This window comes from Ptychodera flava, chromosome 7, assembly GCF_041260155.1.
Source record: "Ptychodera flava strain L36383 chromosome 7, AS_Pfla_20210202, whole genome shotgun sequence".
NCBI lineage: Eukaryota > Metazoa > Hemichordata > Enteropneusta > Ptychoderidae > Ptychodera > Ptychodera flava.
The window spans coordinates 32,259,252-32,286,806 of NC_091934.1; the positions used below are offsets into that span (position 1 = coordinate 32,259,252).

Genomic DNA, 27,555 nt, shown 5'->3' on the forward strand with positions numbered 1-27,555 from the left:
TTACTAGTTGTCTGAATCAACCACAAAAGATGAAGGGAAAAAAATGTTGATCGATAGCATAGTAGTTGATGGCAGGCAGCCAATATTTTCAAAGCGATTCAGCCCCAACATCAGTTTCAATGAAGATTGTTGCTCCCACTGCGTAATATTCTCACTTTACATGTAATCAAGTGCTGTTGCCATGTCCATCGTACATGAATGCGCACCGAGTTTCAAACTTTGATTCTTTACAAAAATCCCGGACGTGAAACGTAAAAAAAAAAAATATTATTGTACGTCGTGTCCGTACCATGTCAATGATCATGTGCGAATTTGACAGACTCATAGAATATAAATGACGCAATGCCGCAATGCTAGATTTCAGCGGAGATCCATCAAGTTGCTGCATAGTTTGCTTTTCTATATTTAAGTTTTGTTTCTACAGTCAGCATTGGACCACTATCCTTACTTTCTAACGTGATTAATTTGGAGAAGACATAAACGTAAACTATAGGCCCTACTCTGCCACGTAACCTTTCCATTGTTGCATTTCGAGGTAATTGACACAATGTGTCCATAATGGCTCTCATAAAATTTAGATATCTTACAAATATTCGGCGGAACCAATAACTACAGCTATTTCTGTCCTTTCTTAAGACGTTTATGACGCGGGGAACATTTAAAAGAAGGGGTCCTGTGTCGCGAGTTATATTCTCAAATATAGGATTTCAATCAGTCAGATTTTAGACGAAGTGATCAAACTAAAAATGGCAAATTATATTCATTTTCTGAAAAGACATTTGTTGCTGGATTTGTTTGCGTGACATTAGGAACAATTACAAAAGCATTACGAAATAAAGTTGATGGAAATAAAATGTATATTGCTTGATCCAAAAACGCAATATACGTCAAAAGTGCATTTAAATGCTAGGAAATTAATGTCAAAATACAACACAGCGTATACTGAAGTCCTGAAGCATATAAAAAAGAGAAAGGGCGAGAAAGTGGAAAAGATATCCAAAAGATATATTTACCTTTGCCAGCCAGTGGAACGTAAAGTCCATCGATAACTATTGTTCGAACATACTCAGACGCCCCAAGCATGTTTGCAACCTCTAACTTGTTAAAGTCAGAAGTAAAGAGATTTTAGTTCCGCGTATCATCTATTCCCACGGCGCTGCCCAGTTTTTCTTTCAGCGTATCATGTATTTCCACGACTGTGCCCAGACAAAAGAAAAGCAATAGCTATTGTCTCCATGTCCAACATTTCTTCGTTTTCCCGTGGTTCATTCAGTGGGATGGTGAGAGATGTTCTGTTGAAAGATTATTTTGTGTCTTATATGCAATTTCAAAGCGTTTTGATCATCGTAATATCTACATACAATCATTCGAGACTCCATCTGTCCTTTAATGAAAGCTAAGGTTGCATTCACAAAAAGTGGTGGGGGAGGGGCTAGAGGAATTGCAATGGCCTAGTTTTTCAGATCCCCTTAACACCCCGAGAAAAAGCTTCAAATCCCCCTTCCACTACCCAGAGAATTTTCAAATTTCCCTGGTTCCTTCACCCCTCAGTATTTATGAATGCAGCCTAATTTTACACAATGGACATCCGATTTTGCAAACGTCTATGACTATCTCTAGTATTTGTGAAAGAAGCCTAATCTTACACAATAGACATTCCCTTTTGCATATGTCCATGGCTAAGTTAATTTATAACTTTCAAGTTTGATGTCGTTTACTTTAACACGACCTATATGAATTGCGAGAACTTCAAATGTCAATCTTAAATAGATGTTGGCTGTCGTGGCTTAGTAACGCAACACAGGAAACTTTTAGTTTCATTTGGTAATGTGATATTTCATCAACTAAATCAGAGTCAGAGCTATCTCTGTCATTCTCACTGCCGGTACGCACTCTCACTAACTGTAGCCAACGATGGTGACACTACCCGTAGGCAGTAGTATGACAAAAACATGTATTTAATTAGATTATTATATCAGCTGCGCTCTTTTTCTTCTCCCCACAGCATGTTGAACTTTCCAGTATTCAGCTTGCCAACACAGCGTGCGTATGTTGTGCCTTCGCATAATTTCTGTCTTACTAGTACCCTAATTCAATTATCGATAATAGTATATAAACATATATAGGTTTTTGACACGCTGAATAGAATGTTTTTCTGCATGTTGTAGGGAGAAAGCAAAAAACTGTATTTGATCATTGCATAGAAATACTGAAAACATTTTCAAAATTTGAAGCTTCTGCCATGTTTCAAGATCAACTTGTTGTTTTGCGTATGGAAATTCAGTGGCATTCATGCTATTTTAGATTTGTTCGAAATAAAGTCATGAAATACGATAAAAGTTTATTTATTACTAAAATTAAAACACTTGGATGAGATAAAAAATCGTATTAATTATTTTAGACTTACCTACTAAACTCTGCAATCTGAAAATGTTAATAAAAAGGAACCAGAATATTTGAAGACCGAACTTATACTCTGATGAAAAGCTTCAAATCCTCCCCCGATACTACTAACAGAATTTTCAAATTCCTCTAAATTCCTTCACCCTTCATCCCTGCGTGATATTAAATTTCACTATTTTTTGTACAGAAGTGTTTAGCTACAGCAAGACATAGCTGTAATCTGCTTGTAAAATTGAAGGGATCGTATATACCATATAGTGTAGGATCTCGTCGTCATCTTTTATCATGGATGCCGCACAAAAGATGTGCAAGACAGTGGGCTGCAGTTGAGGAAGTTGATGTGGAATGCCTCTCTGACTGGCTGAGCAAAGTCAGAGATAAATTAAAATCACGTATTTCACATTTCGGTTCTCACACTAAACTTCCTCAGTTTTAGATGACCCGTCTGTCAAACCATGTCTCCGTGCTTGACACAACGAATATGCTGTAGTTCCTGCAGGCAAAGCTTCAAACAACATTATCTTTGTCTAGGAATTATTATATCCAGTGTAAAATAGATGAATTAAACCTTCATTCAGATAAGAGTAATACAGCCTATACTCTTTCCTCCATTTCTGATGAAGACATTTTTTCAAACCATTCATCTGTGCTTAATGAATTTGGCATTCCTTTGAAAGAGAAGAACAAAACTCTACCAATGTTGTATTGGATACCTCAACTGCAGAAGAACCTTTACAAACAACGCTTTATTGCTGGATCAAGCAAATGCACTGCTAAACATCTGTCACAATTATTGACTATAATTTTAACAACCATCGAAAATGGTCTGTTTCGATATTGTGACAAAATGTATGAAACGAGTGGGTTGAATCAAATGTGGATACTAAAACTTCAAAGGAACTGTTGCTTGATTTACGAGTCAAGCAAAACAAGTACAGGTCAATCCGAACATTCGACTTTTCCACATTATACACCACTATTCCTCTCGATAAACTTAAAACAAAGCTGTCATCTCTTGTTAAACAAGCTTTCCTGCATAAAAATGGCAGTAGAAGGTACCAAAACATTACCATCAAACACGGGTCAGGTTATTTTAGTAACAGCATGGATGCCCAGCACAAATACACAGATGAAGAAATTATTATCATGCTTAATTTCTTAATCGACCACATATTTGTTAAATTTGGTAGTATGACATTTCAACAATCTATCGGCATACCAATGGGTACAAATTGTGCACCCCTTCTTGCTGACTTATTTCAGTATTCATATGAAGCAGAGGTCCTACAATCTTTCTACAAAGCAGGGTCTAAAAAACTTGCAAGGCGTTTTAACAACACGCACAGATATATTGATGATCTGATTAGTGTAGACAACCAAGACATATCAAATTACTTACATCATATTTACCCTGATGAGTTAGAAATCAAAGAAACAACCGAGGGTACATACTCAGCTTCATATATTGACCTGTTCCTACAAGTGGGTACTAATGGGCTACACACTAAGCTGTATGACAAAAGGGATGATTTCGATTTTGAAATCATAAATTATCCCAACTTGTCAAGTAATATTCCGTCTGCACCTGCTTATGTTGTGTACGTGTCTCAACTTCTCAAGTATTGTAGGGCTTGTGATTCCTACGCTGAATTTCAAATGAGACACAGCTCATTTGTATGAAAACTAGTGAGACAGGGATACACATCCAAAAGACGCGTGAGGACTTTCCAAAAAGTTCATTTTTTGGCCAAATATGACACCTCGGTCACTCAAATGATACAGCATTCCTGGCTTTTACTTAATACAGTGATTCATATACTTTATCATTTCATACAACAATAGCCAATTTTGGGACCAATCCTGATGGGTGCAGCATGCTAGCAGGGTACGCTTACCCATTCCGGACACCTGGTACCACCAACAACTGTCAGTGGTTCAGGATGGTCCTCCTTAAATTAATTAAACTTTAAGTGACTTTAATTAAACTTTAAGTGACGACATTGGGGATTAAGGATCCATATCAAGGATCTTTATTACAAGATGCTAACGTGACGTTCCAAGTCTAGAATTGCAAATTGAAGCTAAAAGTTTACCGTGTTCCGTTAACAAACCAGGACGGCCAACATCTATTTAACTTTGAAATTTGAAGTTCTGGCCATTCATATAATTTGTGTTGAAGTGAAGGACATCAAACGTAAATAGTTATCAATTAACTTAGTCATGGACATATGCACTATTTGATGTCCATTGTGTAAGATTAGGCTGCCACATATCCTTGAGATAGGTGAAGGAATTCAGGGGGATTTGAACAGTCTTGGGGTAGAAGACGGGGGATTTGAAGCTTATAGGTTACCCCTGAAAATACTTTGATTCCCTTTTATTTACGTTATCAGATTGAATAGTTTTGTAGGTAATTATAAAAAATTAATATGATTTTTATTTCATTCAAGTGTTCTAATTTTAGTAAAAAACTAATTTATCGTATTTCATGACTTTATTTCGAACAAATCTAAAATAGCATGAATGCCACTGAATATTCATCAATGCAAAACAACTAGTAGATCTTGAAACATGGCAGAAGCTTCAAAACTTGAAAAGGTTTTCAGTATTCCTATATGCAATGATTAAATACAGTTTCTTGCTGTCTCCCTACAACATACAGAAAAATATTACATTCAGCTTATCAAAAAAACCTGTAAAAGAAAACACTATTTTTGATAATTAAATTGGAGACGAGATTGAAATTGATGCGAACGCACAACATACGCAAGCTGTGTTGGCAAGCTTACTACGGGGCAGTTCAACATGTTATCAGGGGTAGAACAAGAACGCAGCTGATAAAATTATCGAAGTAAATACATGTTTTTGTCACACTGCTGCCTACAGGCAGTGTCACTACCACTGTGACTGGCAGTGACAGTGAAGGGGATAGCCCTGACTCCGATTTAGTTGATGAAAGCTCACTTTACCAAATGAAACTAAAAGTTTCTTGTGCTGCGTTACGCGTGCGTACATGCATGCATGTATGTATGTATGTATGTATGTATGTATGTATGTATGTATGTATAGTGGTATTTATTTTGTAAATGTACATTATCATAGTCCCTGCATGATATTATGTTCTTCTTCGAGAAGTATCTCAACGCATCACCCATATCTTGTTTTTTAATGTATTGTTGTATTTATTTTGCAAGTGTGCATTATCAGAGTCCCTGCGTGGTATTCCATATCACTGTTTTATGCATAGAAGTGTTTAGCTACAGCAAGACATAGCTGTAATCTGCTTGTCGAATTGAAGGGATTGTATATACCATATAGTGTAGGATCTTGCCGTCGTCTTTCGGCGTTCGTCCATACCAAAGACGACGGCGAGATCCTAGGCAAACATCGCACAACGATCTCTTGACGCCATGTTTCAAAACTTTGCCAGAGTTCTATCATCAGTCTCCAAAAATCATTTTAAGCAACGAAATTGTGGATTAAGGATCCATATGAAGGATCTTTATTACAAGAGGCAAACGTGACGTTCCAAGTCAAGAATTGTTTTTATTGCACATTCTCTACGTCAAATTTCTATACTTTTCTAAACTCACATAACTACAAAATTATCATTTTACAATGGTTATCACACGAAGATTTCCATCAGTCTTTGATTTTTCGTAAGATTAAACAAGATCACACCATGGAATATCCCGTTCTCGATTGTTCTCATTCAAATTCTACAGATAATAAATTAAAGGTGTGACGCTTGACGATATACAATATTGAACCAACCATCATACGCCTTGGCCTCATGAGGGATGCTTCGAGATAAAACGTTTACAAGAGAGGGCGTTACGATACAATTTGATAAGAGCAATTCAAAATTCCCACTACCACTCCCGGCAGAATAATTTCTTTGTCAAAAATACACTGGGGCTAAACCTTTCCAAGGTCGTATCTCATGGTAATACACACAATGTGTTGACAAACCCTCTCTCTCACGAAGTTAAGATCTGATACGAATTCTGATGGCATCGGTGACATTGGGCCTTAGTTAGTGACCACTACCTATCTGACTTACAGATTGATATATGTCGGGTGCCACATGTGGGGCAGGATGCGCTTACTATTTTCGAAACACCTTACATCACTTCTTGGTCTTTTGGCCGGAGGTCCATATATCTTTCTTCATGAATTTGACTTTGTTGGTGTACCGTCGATTTACTGTCTGTTCTGTGCTGTATTGTGTCTATGTTTACAACTATTGTCTTACAAATTTTGACCTAGTGTTATCGGATTATGGATTGGTACGATTGCGATTATTTTTTCTCAACAGAACGCACAACTACAGCTAATTTTGCTCAGCAGAGATCGATGTTCGACCAAATATATCCTTTTTCTTAATTTCTTTAAACAAAAGTGGAACAGTTGAGTAAGAGGATAAATACAGTTAATAATTTTCTGCATCGTGAGTTATCCCTCAAATATATAATTTAAATCGGCCAGCTTTTTGAGTAAGTGGTCAAACTTTGCTTAAGAGACATTTGTTGCAGAATTTGTTTGATGTATGATTTTAGGATTGGACATAAGCATTATGAAATACAGGGGATGAAAAGTAAACTGTATATTGTTTGTGGCAAACAATATCAAAAGAAGTCAATAGTGCATCAAAACAAAAATACAATGATTTTCAAAATACGATGCTGCGAATACTCAAATCCGGGTGCATATAAAGCAAAAGCGCGATCAATTTGATGAGAGATTAGCTGTGGGTCAACAGCTTTAGTGTTTTAAGACGGGATTCCTGCCATTTACTGGCTGGTACCGGTTGTGGTGGAGAGTGAAAGTCGTTATACCACTCTCTGCCTCGTGTCCATTCTTCTAACAGTGCTTTCAAATTTCCATAACCGCATATTCTATAATTACCACCTGTCTTTCTTAAGTGTCCGATTTAATAGTATATCGGACAGTTCTTTTGTTAAAAGCTGTCCGGTTTACCATTTGGATTGTCGTGCGTTTTCTTGGCGCATTGCGTATGCGTCTTCTTTGCTCATATGCATGTGCATGTCACGAGTCATACCGATTGTTCTCTCTATTCTCTGTAAGGGGCCTTCTGACAGGTCTGCTGTTCTGGCCAGAGAGCGAGATTTGAACGCGACCTTCTATGGGAATTGGTCAGATGTAGTGAGAGGCGACAGAAAGAGAATACCGCGTAAGGCTGCGTTCACATATAACAATTAGGGGGAGCTTGAGGAATCGCGATTGAAATCTTATTTTTTTCAGATCCCCCTTTATACCCTAATTTTTTTTCAAATGCCCCTCCCTATATGATCAAAATTGTTCAAGTCCCCCCCCAACTATCATTAGCCCGCATGTTGTAAAGGATGTGTGCACAGATTATAACCAATTATATATTATAATTATATATTATGAGAATTATAACACTGCAGTAACGAATGCCAATTTACCGTAAGATAACTTAGCTTGCTCCACTTCGAGAAGCTTCTTATTCATAGATCTTAGTTCACGTTTTGGTCCATACCAGGTTAGTAGACTTGCCACGTAAGGCGGAGTCAAAGTGCAAATTGAAGCTAAAAGTTTACCGTGATGCGTTACCAAACCAGGACGGCCAACATCTATGTAACTTTGAAGTTTAAAGTTCTGGCCACTCATATAGGTCTTGTATAAGTGAATGACATCAAACATACATAGTTATCAATTAACTTAGTCATGGCCATATTGCACTATTTGATGTCCCTTGTGTAAGATTAGGCTACATTCACAAATACTGGAGATTGTCACGGATATGTGCACGATCGGAAGTCCATTGTGTAAGATTAGGCTGTCACAAATCCTTGAGATGGGTGAAGGAATTCAGGGGGGTTGAACATTCTTGGTGTAGTAGAGGGGGAGTTGAAGCTTATAAGTTACCTCTGAAAATACTTTGGTTCCCTTTTATTTATGTTATCAGATTGCATAGTTTTGAAGATAATAATAAAAAATTAATACGATTTTTATTTCATGCAAGTGTTCTAATTGTAGTAAAAAACAGATTTCATGAAGCCTTTCTACGGGGTGTTAAGGGGATCTGAAAAATAAGGCCATTGCAATTCCTCTCGTCCTCCTCACCACTACTTATGAGTGCACCCTTAGTCTTCACTAAAGGACAAATGAAATCTCGATTGATTTTAAAAAGATATGGCAATGATTAAAACACTTTGAAATTGTATATAAGGCACAAAATAATCATTCAACAGAATATCCCTCATCATCCCGCTGACCGAACTACAGAAAAACGAAGATGGACGACAACGGTCATTTTATACCTTTGTCTAGGCGCAGTCCTGGCTACAGATGATATGCTGAAAGAAAACATGGGCAGCGCCATGGCAATAGATGATACGCCGAACGAAAATCTCTTTACTTCCGACTTGAACGTGTTAGAAGTTGCAAACATGCTTGGGGCATCTGAGTATGTTCGAACAATAGTAATCGATGGACTTGACACTCCACTGACTGGCAAAGGTAAATATATCTTCAGGACATCTTTTCCACTTTCGCGTCTTTTTCTCTTTTTCTACGGTTCAGGACTTCAGTATGAGTATACGCTGTGTTGCGTTTTGACAATAATTTCTTTTCATGCTGATGCACTATTCACGTATATAGACGTTTTCGACACAAACCCTATACATTTTATTTTCCATCAACTTTATTTCGAAATGCTTTTTTCCTAAAATCACGCAAACAATCCTTCAACGAATGTCTTTTCAGAAAATGAATATAATTTGCCGTTTAAAGTTTGACCACTTCCTCTAAAAGCTGACTGTTTGAAATCATTTGAGGGAACCCCTTCTTTTAAATGTTCCACTTTTGTTCTGAAAAATCTTAAGAAGAGGAAGAAACAAGTTGTAGTTCTTCGTTCCGCCGAATATTTGTAAGTTTTCTAAATTTTGTGAGAGCGATTATGGACACATTGTGTGAATTTCTAAACCTTCTGTTGTATAACATTTTCATTTTGTTGTTCTTGCGGTCCATTAAGAAATTTGTGGTGCCTAAGTAACGCCCAACCCCCACCCCTTTGTATGCCTACATACCAATCTGAATTATTTTAGATAGAAAACTTTATCCAAACACGTCCGTGTCCAGCAATCAACAATAGGCGACTGTGAAAAGCAATATCTGCTTGTATAAGGTTTTCGTGCTGTTAGCCTGAAGCGGGTAATCAATTCCCATCATCATAAACCACAGTAACTTCTGGTATGGTATATTGCAGGGTCTAAATTAATACATGATTTTGAGCACAGTTTGAGTTCTAATTGTAGTAAAAAACATACATAGTTATCAATTAACTTAGTCATGGCCATATGCACGATCGGAAGTCCATTGTGTAAGATTAGGCTGTCACAAATCCTTGAGATGGGTGAAGGAATTCAAGGGGGGTTGAACATTCTTGGGGTAGTAGAGGGGGAGTTGAAGCTTATAAGTTACCTCTGAAAATACTTTGGTTCCCTTTTATTTATGTTATCAGATTGCATAGTTTTGAAGATAATAATAAAAAATTAATACGATTTTTATTTCATGCAAGTGTTCTAATTGTAGTAAAAAACAGATTTTTCGTATTTCATGACTTTATTTCGAACAAATCTAAAATAGCATGAATGCCACTGTTTTTACATAAGCAAAACAACTAGTGGATCTTGAAACATGGCAGAAGCTTCAAAACTTGAAAACACAATTAGCAATGAGCACTTTCTGCTACTCGGCATAGTTTGTCATAACTATAGCCGACTACGGAGTGTAGGCACGGTCAGTTCCCTGCGTATCCATTTGATTGAAAGCATTTTCACTGAACAAAGGTTCGCTTCTCGTTCAACTTTTAAAACAAAATCATCGAAATGTATGTGCAAAGCGTGTAGCCTTTCTAAAATAAGCTCTCTCGAGTGTTGACAACGGAAGCAATATAAAGCTGGATTTTATGGAGCTCTCCCGCTGTGCTCCTTATTTATATCAATGAAGTTTTATATGTGAGTCAACTTGTGTCACGCTCAAGTGATTGCACAAAATGAGAACCACGGTGATGTTGTTTGATTATAGATCCTCTTTCTGGCCATTTACGAATCCCCATGGTCATACGATAATTACTAGTAAGTTGGAAGGTCAACAACCAATTCTCACAATTCCACCAATACATGGTGTAACATCATGAACCGCACTCACACACAGTAGAAGGAATACCACTCTTGGAACGCATGCCTAGAATAGATAATAGTACTACATGGTTACATAACGTCAGCATTGGCCAATCAGTTACCCGACCGAAAGTTCCCGAGCAAAGCCATTTCGTCGCTTTAGCCGTTAAGGATACTCTCATCTAGACATTGAGAGGCATGTTGCTCATGTGCTGGTTATCGGCGGTTATCCTGGAAGAATGTTGGTATTTGCCAAAACCTTCATTTTCTGCTACTGTCGGTCCACAATTGCCGCCTAGACTTGGTTGGCTTTATCATGTACGTTAACGATTGCATAATGTACTTTGTCCTTTTCAGGGCCTTTCACTTTGTTCGCGCCCATCAACAGAGAATACGTTACCCAGGATCCCTGGCTATGCCATTATTATCGTCTGAATATCCCTGCAATGAAGGACTTTGTAGACCATCACACTCTTCCCGGTATCGTCATGTCATCCTCCCTCGGCAACGACGATTTGTTGAAACCTTTGAAGGGAAATCCGCTCAGAGCTAACATATACCAGACGGGAAGTACGGTAAGTTGTAGTAAAGCATTCACGAATCCGATCGAAATATACTGTGGTCTCATGTAATTCCTCCATTTTGGTACAAACCCTGTGTATGATAGTCATCATATCTGACTCTGAATGATCTTTGACAGAGTGTTCAGACTGGCATCGAGAAATGAGTCTATTTTGACCAAATTCATATCTTCCCCGCACGATTTTCAGTCAAAAGTATTAGCATAAATCAGAATTTCCAACATATTTATGGCATTGAATTTTATACTAGTATTATCCGTTATCATCACCAAGTCCATCACTTTCAACAAAAGAAATACCAAATCCATCCTCTGTACAAAATCCATCTCCATATAGTTGTAACTTTTATTTGGTCCCTATGGTGTGATAACTATACACAGGTGGATTGTAGTGAGATTACCAGTGATAACCATTCAAAGTTAGTAGAGACCTTTCATGTAGTGGCCATTGTCCACATCAGCATAGTGATAGAATATGCATTGAACGTATAATATTTGACATTTATGATTCAGGTTGTGACGATAGATGGAGTTGTTGTAAGTAGTGCAGATCACTTGGCCTCCAACGGTGTTGTCCACTTGATTGACGGCATACTCCATTCATCGGTCAATCACAGTACTGGATGGGTAGTGGACAATCGTTCACAGTTTTCAACTCTACAGACTGCTCTGAAGACTGCAGGCATGCAGTCTGCTCTGAAAGGTATGTAACACCCTAGGTTCTATCATACAGTGTGGTAGAATATGCCTCGCTGACGGCTGTTCGGACTCTCTGTTTTAAAAATTCTTTCTGGTCTACCACTTGTTGGGACTCATTCTAGAGCTCTTGCAGTTAGAAAAGTTTTCACCGTCACACTTTTTAAAAATTAAAAATTTTGGTTTTCCCATAGAGTTTACACATGGGTGGCGGCCATTTTGAATTTCAAATATATGCAAATGTTAGGTAAATTGAATTTCTGGACCAAACTTTGCGCGCTGACTCCTGATTTTTATTCTTCATTTGATAAGAGAATGATTGGAGGTTTTATTAAGGAAAGTTTGAGCTTAAAGTGTATGTCCCACATAAATTCAAAGTTAATTTTGCTTAAAATGAGCCATGCTATATGATTTTGCCACCCCTACTTTATCAAATAAATGCATCACCCCAATGAAACGACGCGGTTAAATATTATTAAAATGCAATATGTTGTGCGACTTTGAAGTTAGCTGCCATTCGGGTCGTTTCGGAATTCGCGGGCATTGCCACCGGAAATGACGTAACTAATAGAATGTACGAGTGAGTGTGTTCACCTCGGCCATAGCGAATGCTTACCGCTGTGGCTTCAACATGGTGAGAAGTTACGCCTTGGTGGCTGAAGTAACTGCAGCCATTGTCAGTTTATTGCATTTTAGGGTGATGTATTAGCCGCATTTGACAAAATTACAAGAAAGGGTCGGAAAAGAGGCATTCAGACAAGCGTTTTCTGCGGTGCACATTTTCGAGTTCCGTCACGGTGACTTTAACACGGTTCGGAAGCCAGATGTACGGTAAGCATGGTAAGATAGACTTTAATTCCTGGAGTTACTACATCGATTATGTAATCGCAATGCCGTACCAGTACGACCATTGTCACCAGAAAGCTTCGCGTGTATCATCATCAACTGTGGACAAGTGCGAGAACAGCAGCAAGACTGCGACAGGTTGCCCAAAACATGTCAAGGATGCGGGGGCCGCGGAGAAGTATGGCCGTGTTTACATCCCCAAGACTGATCGCCGATTCAGATGCTTTACGAAAGTGACTGTAAATAATAAATGAATACAAGTACTAGATCCCATGCATGTGTGACTCTATAATTAGTAAGGAGATATCTAATTTTATATTCCTAAAAAGTTTACGTAGTGACTGACTGACTCTTTGCGAGACTGAACGATAGGTTGTGTATAATACAGCACGGCGCTGCCAGTAACAATGACACAACGTGTAGCAAAGAAGTTTATACTGTTGACGAAGCAGTCGCGTTGTCGTCATCTGTTCCCTTCTGCTCGACTAAGTCTCCCCTAAAATATTTTAGCTTCTTGAGAATTTCGCAGTCATGAAACAATGAACACTGTGCTTTATATCGCTGACACTTAATCAAGAAAAAAAACTGCGGAAGCGTAGCTGATCACTCCGTCCATAGAACGGATGCTCCGTCACAGAAATGGCCGGCTGAGCCGCCCGGCCTCGGGTGCCAGTGTGCCCGATATTTACATCATGTCAATTTTAATGTATCTCTTCCCGAGAATTTGGCTAGACATGTCTTTACGGTCACATATTTTTAAAAGTGCCAATGTTCATGTGAGGTTTTATAACGCCACACTGAAGATTTTGCGGCGAGAATACTACCTTTGGTGTTTATGCTAACATGACTCTCAGCCTGTTCCACTTCCAGCTGTTGAATGATAAGCTTAGGAAAGATGTGTGTTATGAACGGTGGACAATTTTCAACTTGATCTCTACTACATTTATCTACAAGCGTCATGGTGTAATTCAAATTTTTATATACAGATTTTGAACGAGGCAATTTGTGTTGAGAAGTAATAATAAGGTGGGATGGCAACTCCAGACTTATATTTATATTTTGTTAGCTTGCGGTTGTGTGTACGGTAGTGCACTGGTGTGTTTGACTGTGGTCACGGTGGGCTTGTCACTGACGCGACGGTCAACAAGAGTTCCGCTCTTGTTCTCGTTTAAGTTAAGGTTCCGACTGTTAAAATTTGCAGGCCTATAAATTCTGAACAGCTTTGTCATATCTTCTGTGACGATGATATTCTCAGTTGCACTGCTTTCACTCATGAAATTATCACTATCTCCATAGTCAATGCACGAAGTCACCATCACCCATTCTATTAGTGACGTCACAGCTACTTGCGCCAAAACGGGGCGAGCTCGGCAATTTCCGGAAAATGTCGCCATGATGGAAATCGAAAAGTGCAACTTTTCCCGTGTTTTCGTCGAAATAACATAATACAACCGTCTAAAAACCGCTCAAATAAGCTTCAGTTTGTGTGTAAATGTTTGTTTTATTAATACCAATTTCATTGACAACCAGAACTATAGTATATGCCCCAAGTCAAACGAAAAAGTCTCAAAATGTGGCAGGACTCACCCTTTAAGTTTAGTCTCTAACTTTCGGGGCGCGAACTACCTTAACGTAGCATGTACCTCGAAATCGGTAGACTTTTGCTCAAATTTTCAAAACGAAAATTTAAAGTATTGTATTCTCTTTCAAAATCATGAAAAAATATTGGGGTCACCGGACAAGTTTCGTACTAAAGAAAAATATTGCCTTAAATGTACTGTCATTTGAAGTCCATCCATATGTTAACTCCATTGATTGGAAATGGATTAACCTTTTAAGTTGGTAAAAATTCTACTTACTCCAAGAACTTCAATTTTGTCCCAACGAGGCTCGCGTAGACCAACAAATGTGATAGAGGTTTGAGACTCTAATATCCGTCCCCGGAGCGCATTCTAATATTTCCGACTGCATTTCATTAAAGGTATACTGTCACCTGTTCCAATTTTGCCACAGTTACTATGGAAAGAGAAAATCTAACCAATCAGATTTTAAGCGGATGGCCGCTTTTAAAAACAGCGCCCTCGCATGGACATTTTGAATACAAAGGAACGCCCCTTTGACCATATAGGGCATATTTAGATTACAGGTGACAGTATACTTTTAGTATAGGATAAAGCCCAAGTACGAGGGCTCTTCTGGTATATAAAGTCCAACCAACGATAAAATGTCGAGGCCGCAGGCCGAGACATTTTATCGTAGGGTTGGACTTTATATACCAGAAGAGCCGAGTACGAGGGTTTTATCCGACTTAAAAACTATCGCCCCTAACTGATATATTTTCGTTTTCAATGTGTTTATGTCAACCGTCCCGTTTGTCAATGTAACATGTTTAGGATATGAATTAAACTTTTATTTGTGAAATAGCCTTCCAATATAATGGAACATCCTATAAATGCCCTATGGCACATTATATAAATGCCCTAGGGCACAGCAGATTTTGTGTTGCAGCTGGTTTCCGCTGTGTTTACCAATTTGAATATAAAAACGTACCAGATGTCTACAGAATATGACAGTTCACTTTTGATTGGACAGTACTTTACTACGGCGCTGTCATTTGTTTCTGGAATTTGGTGACCAAGGCTTTATGAGTAGATAAAACACCCTGAATTGAGCACTCTGATTGGTCAATCAACAGTAGATATTTTTAATTGTTGTATAGTACTCAGACGTCTATTCAAAGAACACATACGCCATGGGCGTCCCTTCGATTACAAGATCAATCTATTATTCATATATTAACTGTATTCCGACAAGATGTAAAAATCAAATACTGTACATGAATATTCTAAAATGCAAAGTAACAATACCAATTACCGAGTTCACTTCTAAGAGACAAAGACCAGTGAAAACTGATTATATTTTCTGAGACTCAGTGAACTTTTAACCTCTTACAGGTGCAATTTCTTATACTCATACCGTGCTTTTTCCGTCTGTCCGTTCATTTATCGACTAACACGGAAAAAGATCAACCAGCTGTATCAACCTAATCTCATGTTTTTTCCCATTGCCAAGAAACTTTTACTAATCTATTAAAACTCATCATTGATTCACATTAACTATTATCTATTAAAAATGGGATGATCTACAAATCTATCTTATTATGAAATGTTGTGACAAACAGACACGATGTTACTTACTAAATGCCACATAATCTTTACGCACACTCACACATAGGCATATGTACTCTGACACCAGTATTTGCACTCTAGAGTACTTGGTGCTTACGATGAATAAAGCTGGCTTTCTTTAAGCTTAATAATTATATGCAAATAATAAAACGTATTTTAGTATAAATGTTGTAGTGTTGATACCATGAAACGAGGCACCTTTTTCCCTTTCTATTACAACAGGACCAGGCCCGTTCACTGTATTTGCACCATCTAATGCGGCTTTTGAGCAACTCCCTCCCGGTGTTCTTGATAGTTTGTTGAAGAATCCATCATTACTCGAGGACGTCTTGAAATTCCATATAGTGAACGGAACCTACTTTCTGCCAGGTATCCCGGAGGGTTCTCTGCTTACGCAATCTGGACAGAATTTACAGTTTCACACTGTCTCAGGTAAGATTTAAATGCCAAACCTTATGACAAATGCTTTTAATTCAACACTTAAACTCATGTCTTATCCTGAAAAGCATTTACCCAACCCCCCACCCCCCGCCACCCCTGTGTTGGTTCTACGTCTGTTTGGATGCTGTCTTTCATTCAGTCACCTGCAACGAGAAGATATGCTCCATGAACTTTTAATGATGTTGTTCCCAAGTCATGCATTTCCGATATTAAAACGCATCGATGTAATGGATACAACTTGAAAACGGGGTGGTTAAAAGGAAGTAACATGCGCTCAGGTATTTTGTGTTTCGCTCGTTTTTGATTGTGAGTTATCATAGTTAAAATTCGATCATTAGAGTAAAGAATACAAATGTATTGCAGCACGGGTACACAAACCAAAACGTCAGCCATATATACCAGTAAAACGTTCTATTACTTTATTTTCTTTTTTAATCAAACTTTAATGTGAAATGAATCCACAAAAACTAAGTGAACGAAATTAAATATATGAGTGGGTTTAAGTATCAATGTGTTTTCTGCAAGATTTCTTCGTCATAGGTTCTGAATAAGTCACTTAGTATACAAAGGGCCAATGGAACTATTTATTGCATATCTTGTTACCAGGGCATTCAAACGGTTGGTGTAGTTTTAATATTTTTTTTCCCTGTTTACTTTATCATCAGATGTCGTAGAAGTGCAAGGTACACCACTACAGGACCAAACTGCCACATCGAATGGAGTTGTATACTTGATTGAAAGTGTCCTGAGACCTTATCAGCCTGACCCTTACCAATTTCTAAATGATTTAAACTTTTAAGTTGTTCTCGTAAAAAGTATTTTGTCATGATTTTAATTTCACAACAGCCTGTACATTCGGGTTTTTGAACTCTTATGACAATAATTCTCGAACACCATTGGTGAACCAAAGGTGAAATATAACACAACGTCAATACGGTACATCTCTCTGATCACATCATTGTGACGAAGATTAGTCGCTACGTTGGCAGAATTATAATTATTTGAAGTCTGAAATTCCACCAGTTGCTCCAAGCTCTTGTTTATGGGTGGCATATTCAATCTTTACGGATTACATTTGTTTGCATTCGGAGTGAAAAAGAAATTGGCAGATACTCTTTTTGTGAAATGAAAGTAACCGAAAAAACATCTAACTCTACGAATGCCCCGCTGTTTCCAACTGTTGATTTAACTTCGGTTAAACAAAACAGTCGTATCTATGGAGGTGAAATGTCGTGTTGACAAAATATTTTTTATCCGAAGAGAAATTCTGAAATGGTTTTAGGTATGCTCAAACAGCTTAGCATGAAATAAACAAAGAAAACACCTCCGCACACTGATATTAACCACCAATGCACCTAATTGGGGTAACAATTTCTTGCCGTATCTGTCGAATAGGTTCTTCGTCTCGAACTCTGTATTTAAATGTTGTGATGATAATAGGATGAACATTAGATCTTCGGGTGTTTGATCAAAAGAGGGGGTGTAAATTATACATGCTAACTATTTGAAAATATTCACATGAAGTTAGGCCACAAAAATGTGTAGATTTTGAAAAAAAAAGTATTTTATCAAATTGCGGACGCGAAAAGATACATTCTGTACGCCAGCATCCTGACTACCTTCCAAACATCTGATGGTCCAATCCTTAATTGGTTGACAAGTCTTAGCAATCACCGATTGAGAGAGATTTATAAAAATGCCAATTCTGTAAATGTCATTAGGGTTACTACCTATTACCTAATCAGGGAATATGACACTATGTAAAATAATGTAGTACTGAATAAAGTTATTCTATGGAACAACATTAAAGGATTGTTTGAACTTTTGTATCTTTATACTTCGCTAACGAATACACATTGAATACGTACAGCAAAAAGACGTATTTCCGTCGCTGATTTGATGCGTCTTGAACGAGTATAATGCTCTCGAACTTCTTGATTTGGCGCCAATCCATTGGACCCCAGGAAGTAAATGATGGACACCTAAAACAGTCAATCTGATCGAACCAAAATCGTGACAAGGAGGGAATGACTCGTCACTTGATCGAACAATATCTTCCTTTTCGCTACTAATGCTTTTCCAAGGTCCGTCATTGCATTGATTTATAGGCGTCAAACATCTTTTCTCCTCCAACCAATAATAGGTTAATATATATAGCGCCTGATAAAAGCCGAAAGTAAGCTCACAATTTCTTAGCTTAGGCCAATACAATAGAAGAAATAGAGGACAAACGCCTCAAATGGGACCTCCTGAAATATTAGATTAAAAAATTTACAATCTGATATTCAAACAAATAGCAAAACTCTTAAAGAATCGAATCAATGAACTTGAGGGAGCAGTCTTTGATCTGGATGCCTCCCTCAGGTCAAATGCGTTAGAGGAAGACATCCTCAGACTCCAAAATGCAAAAGCAGAACTCGAGAAGTTAAAATGATTACTTAACTGAGGGTTCAATTATTCGTTCAAGATTCAGATGGCATGAAAAAGGAGAGAAATACAATAAGTATTTTCTAGGGCTGGAGAAGAGGAAGGGTAGAAAGGGCACATCAAAAGAATCATAGGCACAAACAATGAACTGAAAACATCGCAGAAAGGCATTCTTTCTGAGCTGAAGATTTTTTATAGCACTCTCTACTCTTCCAGAACTAACCCAGAAAGGGATATTACTGACCACCACTTCCTGAAAAATGACAACTCCCAAAACTTAGGTTTCAGCTAATGAAAACTTCGAATCACCAAGAACTCACAACGAAGTTTACTGCGCCGTTACCATGATGCCAAAAAATAAGACCACTGGCAATGATGGATTGCCAGCAGAATTGTACACAACATTCTGGCCGACAACAGGCCGACAGTAGTTGAGTCCCCAAATACGGGTTTGAAAATGGGAGCCTTTCCGACTCCAAGCGACAAAGTGTGATCACACAAATAAAAAAGAAAGGGAGAGACACCAAGTACATTTAAAATTGGCGACCGATCTCTCTCATCAACGCCAACGCTAAAAATGGCTACAAAATAGGTCGCCAACAGACTCACAAATGTTTTACCTAGCCTTACCAGCTGTCAGAAGAGTGCTTTTGTAAAAGTCAGAGATATAAGTGACTACATAAGGCTGATAGAGGAAATTCTCTGGCATACAGACAAATTGAACTCCCGGGAATACTGCCTGCCATAGACTTTGAGAAAGCCTTTGACAGTTTAGAATGGGATTATATTGTGGAATCTTTAATACCTATGGCTTTGGCCCAACCTTTAAACAATGGTTAAATACATTTTACACAGACTTGAGCAGTTGCGTGATGAACGATGGCTTCAGCACCGGCTATTTTAACATAGAAAGGGGGTTAGACAAGGAGACCCATTATCACCCTCTTTGTTCATCCTCGCATTAGAAATCTTCTTAATTAACTTGAATAACGATGCCAAGGCTAAGGGCATCAACACAGGAGTCGGTGAATGCAAATATGCTGTGTTTGCGGACGACCTGACGACCTTTCTAACAGATGAACAGTCATGTCAGAGAATATTTTAAATGTTGCACGAGTTCCAATCACTCTCAGGCTCTCAAATCCCCAACCCCAATATTAAATGGTTAACGCATAACAACTGTGTGCAAGAGGTATAATAATGAACAGGTGCAGCCAACGGAGCTACTCATTGAAAAAAGCTATTCCGGGAGCAACTTTTGAGGGCAGGGGAAAGTTTTGCTTGGGCAGGGGGAATATTTTTAGATGGCAGGGGAGCACATTTTAGGTTTTTTTGTCGGGAACGGCAGATATCGGTTGATTGTCCCGGGGACAGGGCTTGGCGAAAAACGAGGAGAGAAGGGAAGCTACTTTAAAAACGGGGACAGGGTAAGTTGAGCCATGGTGTTTTCGGTAAAAGACCACTGCAGTATGTGTCTGCATGGGAATGTTTATTTTCAGGGGAAATGTTTTCACAGGGCAGGGGAAAATCGACATGTTTTTTCATCTCCGGGAAGGGTAGCTTCATGTCTGCAGGGGGTATGGAATGACAAATATTGAGGGCAATTTTTCCAGGGCAGGGAAATCGGCAAGTTTTTTTTCGCCACAGGGCAGGGGAGTCTCAAAAATTGACAGTGGGGAGGTGAAAAAGGCAAAATAAGTGGGGAGTCGGTAAAAATGAAGTTTGAGTGTGGGAGGGTAAGTCGAAAAATTTTCAGCGGGAGAGCAAATTATGAACAGGTAATTAATTACCCTCATGCCTGAAATTTAGTCAATTCACATTACTTGTCATGCAAAATATATCTTGTCATAGTAAAGACCCCTTTAAAAGTGCATTGTTCGTTAGCTGCACCTGAATGAATACCGGAGGATGACGAGACAAGACATTGCAGCATGTAACATCCATGTATAATAAACACACCGTGTTGTCTTGGAAGTGTATTGAGCCGCTGCTCTAGTTTCTGTATCCAAACGTCCTCTCGCTAGTATTACAGTTCATTGTCTGCCATTGGGGATTGGTTCAGCTTCATCTTCGATGATGATCACAATGTCTTGAAGTAGTCGTTTGTCTACCGGGCTTCTCACAGAAGTCAGCGGCTTATCTGCGGGTACAACTTGCAAGTACAGATGCATCTTCATATACGCGTCTCTGTTCGTATATGTGTCTATTTCATGCAACTACACAAGTTGCTCTATTTCTCTATTATTTGTCACGCTTTACTGATAGAAGAGTAGAGAAAATGTCAAGTTTGTACTTTGAATTTCCTAATCTTCTTCGGTGCTTACGATCATGATTTAATTTCCTTACCAAATTGACGAGTCGCGTTGGAAGATTGAGAGTTACTGTCGAGGGTCTTGGGAACTTGGGGTCCCTGACATGTGATCCCGATAGAGGCGTCTGCCCACCTTCTAGGCTACTGTGACGCCTTGTGACCCAAAACTGTCTAGTCATTGTCAAAAGATGGATACTGATTGCACGGCAGTTAATTTGAGAAGTCACTCGACTATTGGGTCAGAGATCTTTTTGTTGTGCGCAAGTACTTCAATGCATGGACCACTGTAGCGAACATGCCTGAATTACATGAAATTGAATTTTACAGTCAGAATTGACTGAAATTTGGTCGACTTTGGCCCAAAAAAACTTTGAGAATGTTATACAGCAGAAAGTGTTGAAAAGCTAACACAGACATATTTTAAGATGTAAAGATGTAAAAAATAGTGCGACACAAAATACGGATACTGCGTAGTTCTGATCTTTCGACTTGTGTAAGTGAATGGCCAAAGAAATGCACTGTATCCAAAGCGTGACGGCTCAGGACACAATTCACATGCACCACAATATCGTTGATACAATTTAGTGGTAAATGCAGTTACAAATTTCATCTCTCGTTCCCCGGCAGAATAATTAATTGTCAAGAAATACACCAGGGCCAAACCACTCAGTGTTTTTCACACAAAATATGTACATATACGCCTTCCTTAGGTTAAGATCTCGTAAGAATTCTCAGCAGAACGCATCACTACAGTTTTTGTCTCGGTAGAGAGCAATGTTTGATTTCAATCACCGATTTCAATGAGCCAGCTTTCGGACGCAGAGGTCAAACTTTAAACGGCAAATTACATTCATTTGAAGACGTTTGTCGCTAGATTTGTTTGTATGATTTAAGGAACAAAAGCATTGTCAAATTTAAGGGATGGAAAGAAAACTCTGCGTTGTTTGTGGCAAACAATATCAAAAAGTCAACAGTGCATCAAAACAAAAGGCAATAATTTTGGCCGAGCGGTTTTGTCTATGGCTTCTCCGCTAGGTGATTGGGTACCGTACGTTGTGAGTTCGAACCCGATTGAAACCATCGTATTCTCTACCCTGGGTTGATAGTTCTGCTGGTGGACAGAATTGTCCCCGATGCTGTCTTCCGCCCAGTTTAAGCGATGTATTCATTGCTTCGCTTCGATAAAGTTTGTGTGCGATGTATGATAGTGTGTGTACGAGCGTGAGTGCTTCACGAACTCTACAGCGTGTGGAGAGGACGCAGTCAGAATTGTAACATCTTAGCTCGGTTATTGAACCAATCTTTTTGAGATTTGGGATTTTGCCGAGCGGTTTTGTCTGTGGCTTCTCCGCTAGGTGATTGGGTACCGTACGTTGTGAGTTCGAACCCGATTGAAACCATCGTATTTCAAAACACGATGCGGTGCATACTCAAGTTCTGATGCACAGAAAGCAAAAGCGCGTTCAGTTTGATGAGAGATGTGCCGTTAAAGTAGCATATACGGCGTTTATTGCAATTCTAAAGCGTTGTTAATCATCCCCATATGTACATAAAGTATATTTGAATTTGCTTCTGCTCCTAAGTGTCTTTTATTGCAGATGTGCAATATCGGTCTATACAAGTTTTCTTATCAATCTTTACTTCTAAATTCAGTTATGTACAAATAATGATTTAGTCTCAACTGAATCAAATGTTTCAACAATCACATTCAAAATTACTTCAAATCGAGTGGAATTGCCAGGGATTTATCGTTCCTAAGGACGCTAATGTCTCGAAAGCCTGAAATATTAATTTTTGGTCCAATTATATATTTTGGTGATTATGACAGTGCAGTAACAATGCCCAAGTTTTTTAACTTGCAATGCAAGGTGGAGACAAGTTACAAATTTTTAAAACGAAACGTTTATCGTGTTGGGTTACCAGACAAGATATTTCATGTCCTGGCCATTCATATAGGTCGTGTTGAAGTGAAGGACATCAAACGTCAACAGTTATCAATTAACTTAGTCATGGACATATGCAAAATCGAACGCCCATTGTGTAAGATTAGAAAGGCTGCATTCCAAAATTCTGGAGAGGGATGGAGGAATTCAGGGGTCGGAAATTTTAGGGTTAGTAGAGGATGGACTCGAAGGTTTTGCTCTGGGTATAACGAGGATCTAAAAATAATATGGTTCCCTCTTTTATATTTGTCGGATTGTATAGTTTGGTAGGTAAACTAAGGGTTCTGATTTTTGGTAAAAATTAAAAAAATCAGAAAAACGTTTATCATATTTCATGACTTGTATTTCCAACAAATCTGAAAGAGCAAGGATGCCATTGAATTTTCATAAGAGAAACAACAAGTAGACCTTGTAACGGGGTAGAAGCTGGAACCTTTGATAATTTTTTTTTCAATATTTCTATGCTATGATCAAATACAGTTTCTTGCTGTCTCCCTACAACCTGCTGACAAACATTATATTCAGCTTGTCAACAAAGCCGTACATGTAAACAATATTCTTGATAATTGGATTAGAGTCCAGGATGAAATTCATTTGTCAATGATGCGAACGCACAGCAAACACGGGCTTTTTGGGCGAGCTTAATATTAGGCAGTTCAACATGGAGAGTAGAAGAAGACACAGCTGATAAATTAACTAGGTAAATACAGGTTTTGCCACACTACTGGCTACGGACAGTGTGACTATCACTGCATAAGGATGATAATTTTGCAGCCATGTATATGTTAAAACAGTATTTAAATTTGTAGAAAATGTACAATACAGGAATCCGAGACTAGGAACGTCACGTTTTTCAATCTTTTAATTAAGATCTAAAGTAGTGCTTACAACTAACGTCTTGGTGCCTCAGTTTCAGTTACTAAAAGCATCATGATCTAGACTTGTACCTCAGCTCGTATTCCCCTTAACCACGAGCGCTACAGAATATGAAACAATGTTATCGTATAACAATATTTCAATTTATGGCTAGACTGACATGCAACTTGTAGCAATGAAAGAGTACATCACACATATGCAGACCATGTTGACAAGCTGAGTACTACATATGATGAGATGTATAACACAACAAATTGGAGTTGATACAAAAAGCAAAACAAATTTAGGCGTGCGTTTTTAAAAGATAGTGTCGACCATCTGCAAAACGTGTGAAAATGTTAATCATATAGATGGGGGAATTTTTAAGATTATTTAGTTGGGGTGCTGAAAAATATAAGATTTCCATCGCAATTCCCCAAGCCCCTGCCCACCAGTATTTGTGAATACAACCTTAGCCTTCACGAAAGCACTAAAGAAATCTCGAATGATTTTATGTAAATATGACGATTATTAAAACGCTTTGAAATTGTATATAAGGAACAAAATAATCGTTCAACGAACATCTCTCACCATCCCACTGACCGAACCACAGAAAAAGGAAGAAATGTACTGAGAATGGAGACAACACTCACCTTTTCGCTTTGTCTAGCCGCTGCGGTAGCAAAACTAACATGTATTTAACAGTATTCTATTCGCGTCACCTTGTGTTGGGTGGCAGGGAAATTGTTCATTCGCTGAAAAGACGTTTGTCGCTGGATTTGCTTGAATCATATAAGGAACAAAAGCATCTGGAAATACAGTCGGTGAAAAATAAAATCATATAGTTTGTGTCAAAAAACTTCAATAGAAATCAATAGTGCGTCAAAATGAAAAGGGATTATTGTCAAATCACAACACAACGTACGTATACTCAAGCCCTGAAGCATATAAAAAGAGAAAAGACAAGAAAAGTGGGAAAGATGTCCCAAAGATATATTTACCTTTGCCAGCTAGTTGAAAGCCAAGTTCATCGGTTACTATTGTTCGAACATACTCAGTTGGCCCAATCTGTTGCTACGGCAGCGGCTAGACAAAGCAAAAAGATTAGTGTTGTGTCCATGCTGTACATTTCTTCGTTTTTCTGTGGTTCGGTCAGTAGATGGTGAGAGATGTGATTTTTTCAGAAACTGACGCTTACGCACCTCTGTTGTATGTTCTCTACACAAATTTATATACTTTTCTGAAATTACATAGCTCCACAATTATCATCCTTATACAATGGTCATCACATTGAAATTTCCGTCAGTCTTCGATTGCATCTTAAGTTTAAACAAGATCACACTATGTAATATCCCGTTCTCGATTGCTCTCTTTCAAGTTTTTCTGAACCAAACTTCACTTGCCTTGGCCACGTGAGCGACGCTTCGAGTGGCGTTATAACTCATACTAAAGCTGCGTGAACAAACTTAAAGCGTTTATACTCGGAACACTCTGTAAACATTGTAAATACCAGGCATTGTGCATCAGTATATATATTTTCCTTACGTCGCCAAACTTTTGTAGCTTTTTTCGCCGTGTTGACAGGTTAGTTGCATTGACCAGACTGTCGACTGTCTCGAACATGGCTAACAGCGAGGGTTTCTGTGCATGCCCGGGTGCTAATGGTAAAGCTTACGTTCTCGTGCTGGAGCATGCGTGGTAGCATGACTTTGAGTTTCGTGAGTTCACGTATATATTGATTCCCCACTGTTGGACTTGTACTAAGGACCGATGTTAGTTGTCGTCTGCCTTTCCCAGTTCTGCATATAGGCATCACTTTGAACTCTCAAGATATTCGATTATATAAAATTATTAACACTACTTTGAAATATTTTAATATAATTTCGAGGAAGCCGTTACAAGACCATCAAAGTCACATTGTGCAGGTAGTGTACATGCATGTGGACAAAACAATATCATGTTGTTTCATAAACTGAAGCAATGACTTTCTATACTTTTCATCACATCAGTCTGTATGGCTGACAAGTGACCACACAATCAGTGGGAAATAAATGCTATTTCCCGTTTGTCTATGTAACATACTTTTCCAAATCATTTAAATGGGAAGAGGGCAAAATGATCTTTGACAGGTAATTTTTAATTTTAACAACTAGTCCTAGGATTTGTCAACAGATAGGACACATGGTAAATTTCCAGAGTGAGCTATGATGGTATACCGAAAACCAATTTTACATAAAATGCTGGTTTCGCCTTTCTTTATCAAGCATACTTTTCAAAATCATTTTAAATTAGAATTGAGATGCGTGAGATTTTAAAGGTAATTTTCACATGTGTCAACAATCGGTTCTAAGATTTCTCTACATATGATACAAATGGAAGCTCAAAAGTTGCACATAGTATCATCAGTGTAAATACTTTCAACCATGGCAACCGCTTGGGCCCCGCCAACGCTGCTTGCAGCTTTAATTAACTTTGAAATTTGAAGTTCTGGCCATTCATATAGGCCGTGTTGAAGTGAAGGACATCAAACGTAAAAAGTTATCAATTAACTTGGCCATGGACATATTGCACTATTTGATGTCCCTTGTGTAAGATTAGGCTACATTCACAAATACTGGAGATTGTCACGGATATGTGCACGATCGGAAGTCCATTGTGTAAGATTAGGCTGTCACAAATCCTTGAGATGGGTGAAGGAATTCAGGGGGATTTGAACATTCTTGGGGTAGTAGAGGGGGATTTGAAGCTTATAAGTTAGGTCTGAAAATAATTTGGTCTCTTTTATTCATGTTATCAGATTGCATAGTTTGGAAGGTGATTATTCAAAATAAATACGATATTTATTTCATGCAAGTGTTCTAATTTGAGTAAAAAACAAATTTATCGTATTTCATTACTTTATTTCGAACAAATCTAAAATAGCATGAATGCCACTGAATTTCCATACGCAAAACAACTAGTAGATCTTGAAACATGGCAGAAGCTTCAAAACTTGAAAATTTTTTCAGTATTTCTATGCAATGATATAGTTTCTTGCTGTCTCCCTACAACATACAGAAAAAAACTTTATCCACCTTTTATGTAAACACTTTTTTCGATAATTAAATTAGAGTCAAGACCAAAATTGATGCGAACGCACAACAAACACAGGCTGTGTTGGTAAGCTGAATACGAGACAGTTCAACATGTTATGAGGAGTAGAACAATAACGTATCGGATAAAATTATCTAAGTAAATACATGTTTTTGTCATACTCAGGCCTATGGGCAGTGTCACTATAGCTGCATACTGGCAGTGACAGTGACAAAGACAGCTCTGATTCTGATTTAGTTGATGAAATCTCACTTTACCAAATGAAACTAAAAGTTTACTGTGTTGCGTTACCGAACCACGACAGCAAACATCTATTAAAGATGGAAATTTGAAGTTGAAGTTCTCGCCATTCGTATAGGTCGTGTTGAAGTGAAGGATATCAACTTGAAAGTTATCAATTAACTTAGCCACGGACATATGCAAAATGGAATGTCTATTGTGTAAGATTAGGCTTCATTCACAAATACTGGAGATAGTCATAGACGTTTGCAAAATCGGGTGTCCATTGTGTAAAATTAGGCTGCATTCATAAATACTGAGGGGGGAAGGAATTAGGGAGATTTAAAAATTATGTGGGAAGTGGAAGGAGATTTGAAGCCCT

At 38.2% G+C, this 27,555-nt stretch overlaps 1 protein-coding gene and 1 long non-coding RNA gene across 2 annotated transcripts in view; one reads left to right on the top strand and one right to left on the bottom strand.

Moving 5' to 3' along the window:
• The window catches only part of LOC139137299 (uncharacterized), a 24,617-nt gene extending 16,602 nt beyond the window's left edge, over nt 1–8,015 (bottom strand). The window contains exons 1-2 of the long non-coding RNA XR_011553363.1: nt 7,854–8,015; nt 1,014–1,292 (exon numbers count right to left, since the gene is read on the bottom strand). This is a non-coding gene — a long non-coding RNA (uncharacterized lncRNA). The remainder of the gene's footprint in view (nt 1–1,013; nt 1,293–7,853) is intronic.
• Nucleotides 8,016–8,706: 691 nt separating this feature from the next.
• Nucleotides 8,707–18,040, top strand: LOC139137300 (transforming growth factor-beta-induced protein ig-h3-like). The gene is made up of 5 exons (XM_070705318.1): nt 8,707–8,910; nt 10,932–11,149; nt 11,668–11,857; nt 16,107–16,316; nt 16,991–18,040. The coding sequence occupies exons 1-5, from the start codon at nt 8,745–8,747 to the stop codon at nt 17,122–17,124; spliced, it is 918 nt and encodes a 305-aa protein (XP_070561419.1). The 5' UTR covers nt 8,707–8,744; the 3' UTR covers nt 17,125–18,040.
• Nucleotides 18,041–27,555: the final 9,515 nt, after the last annotated feature.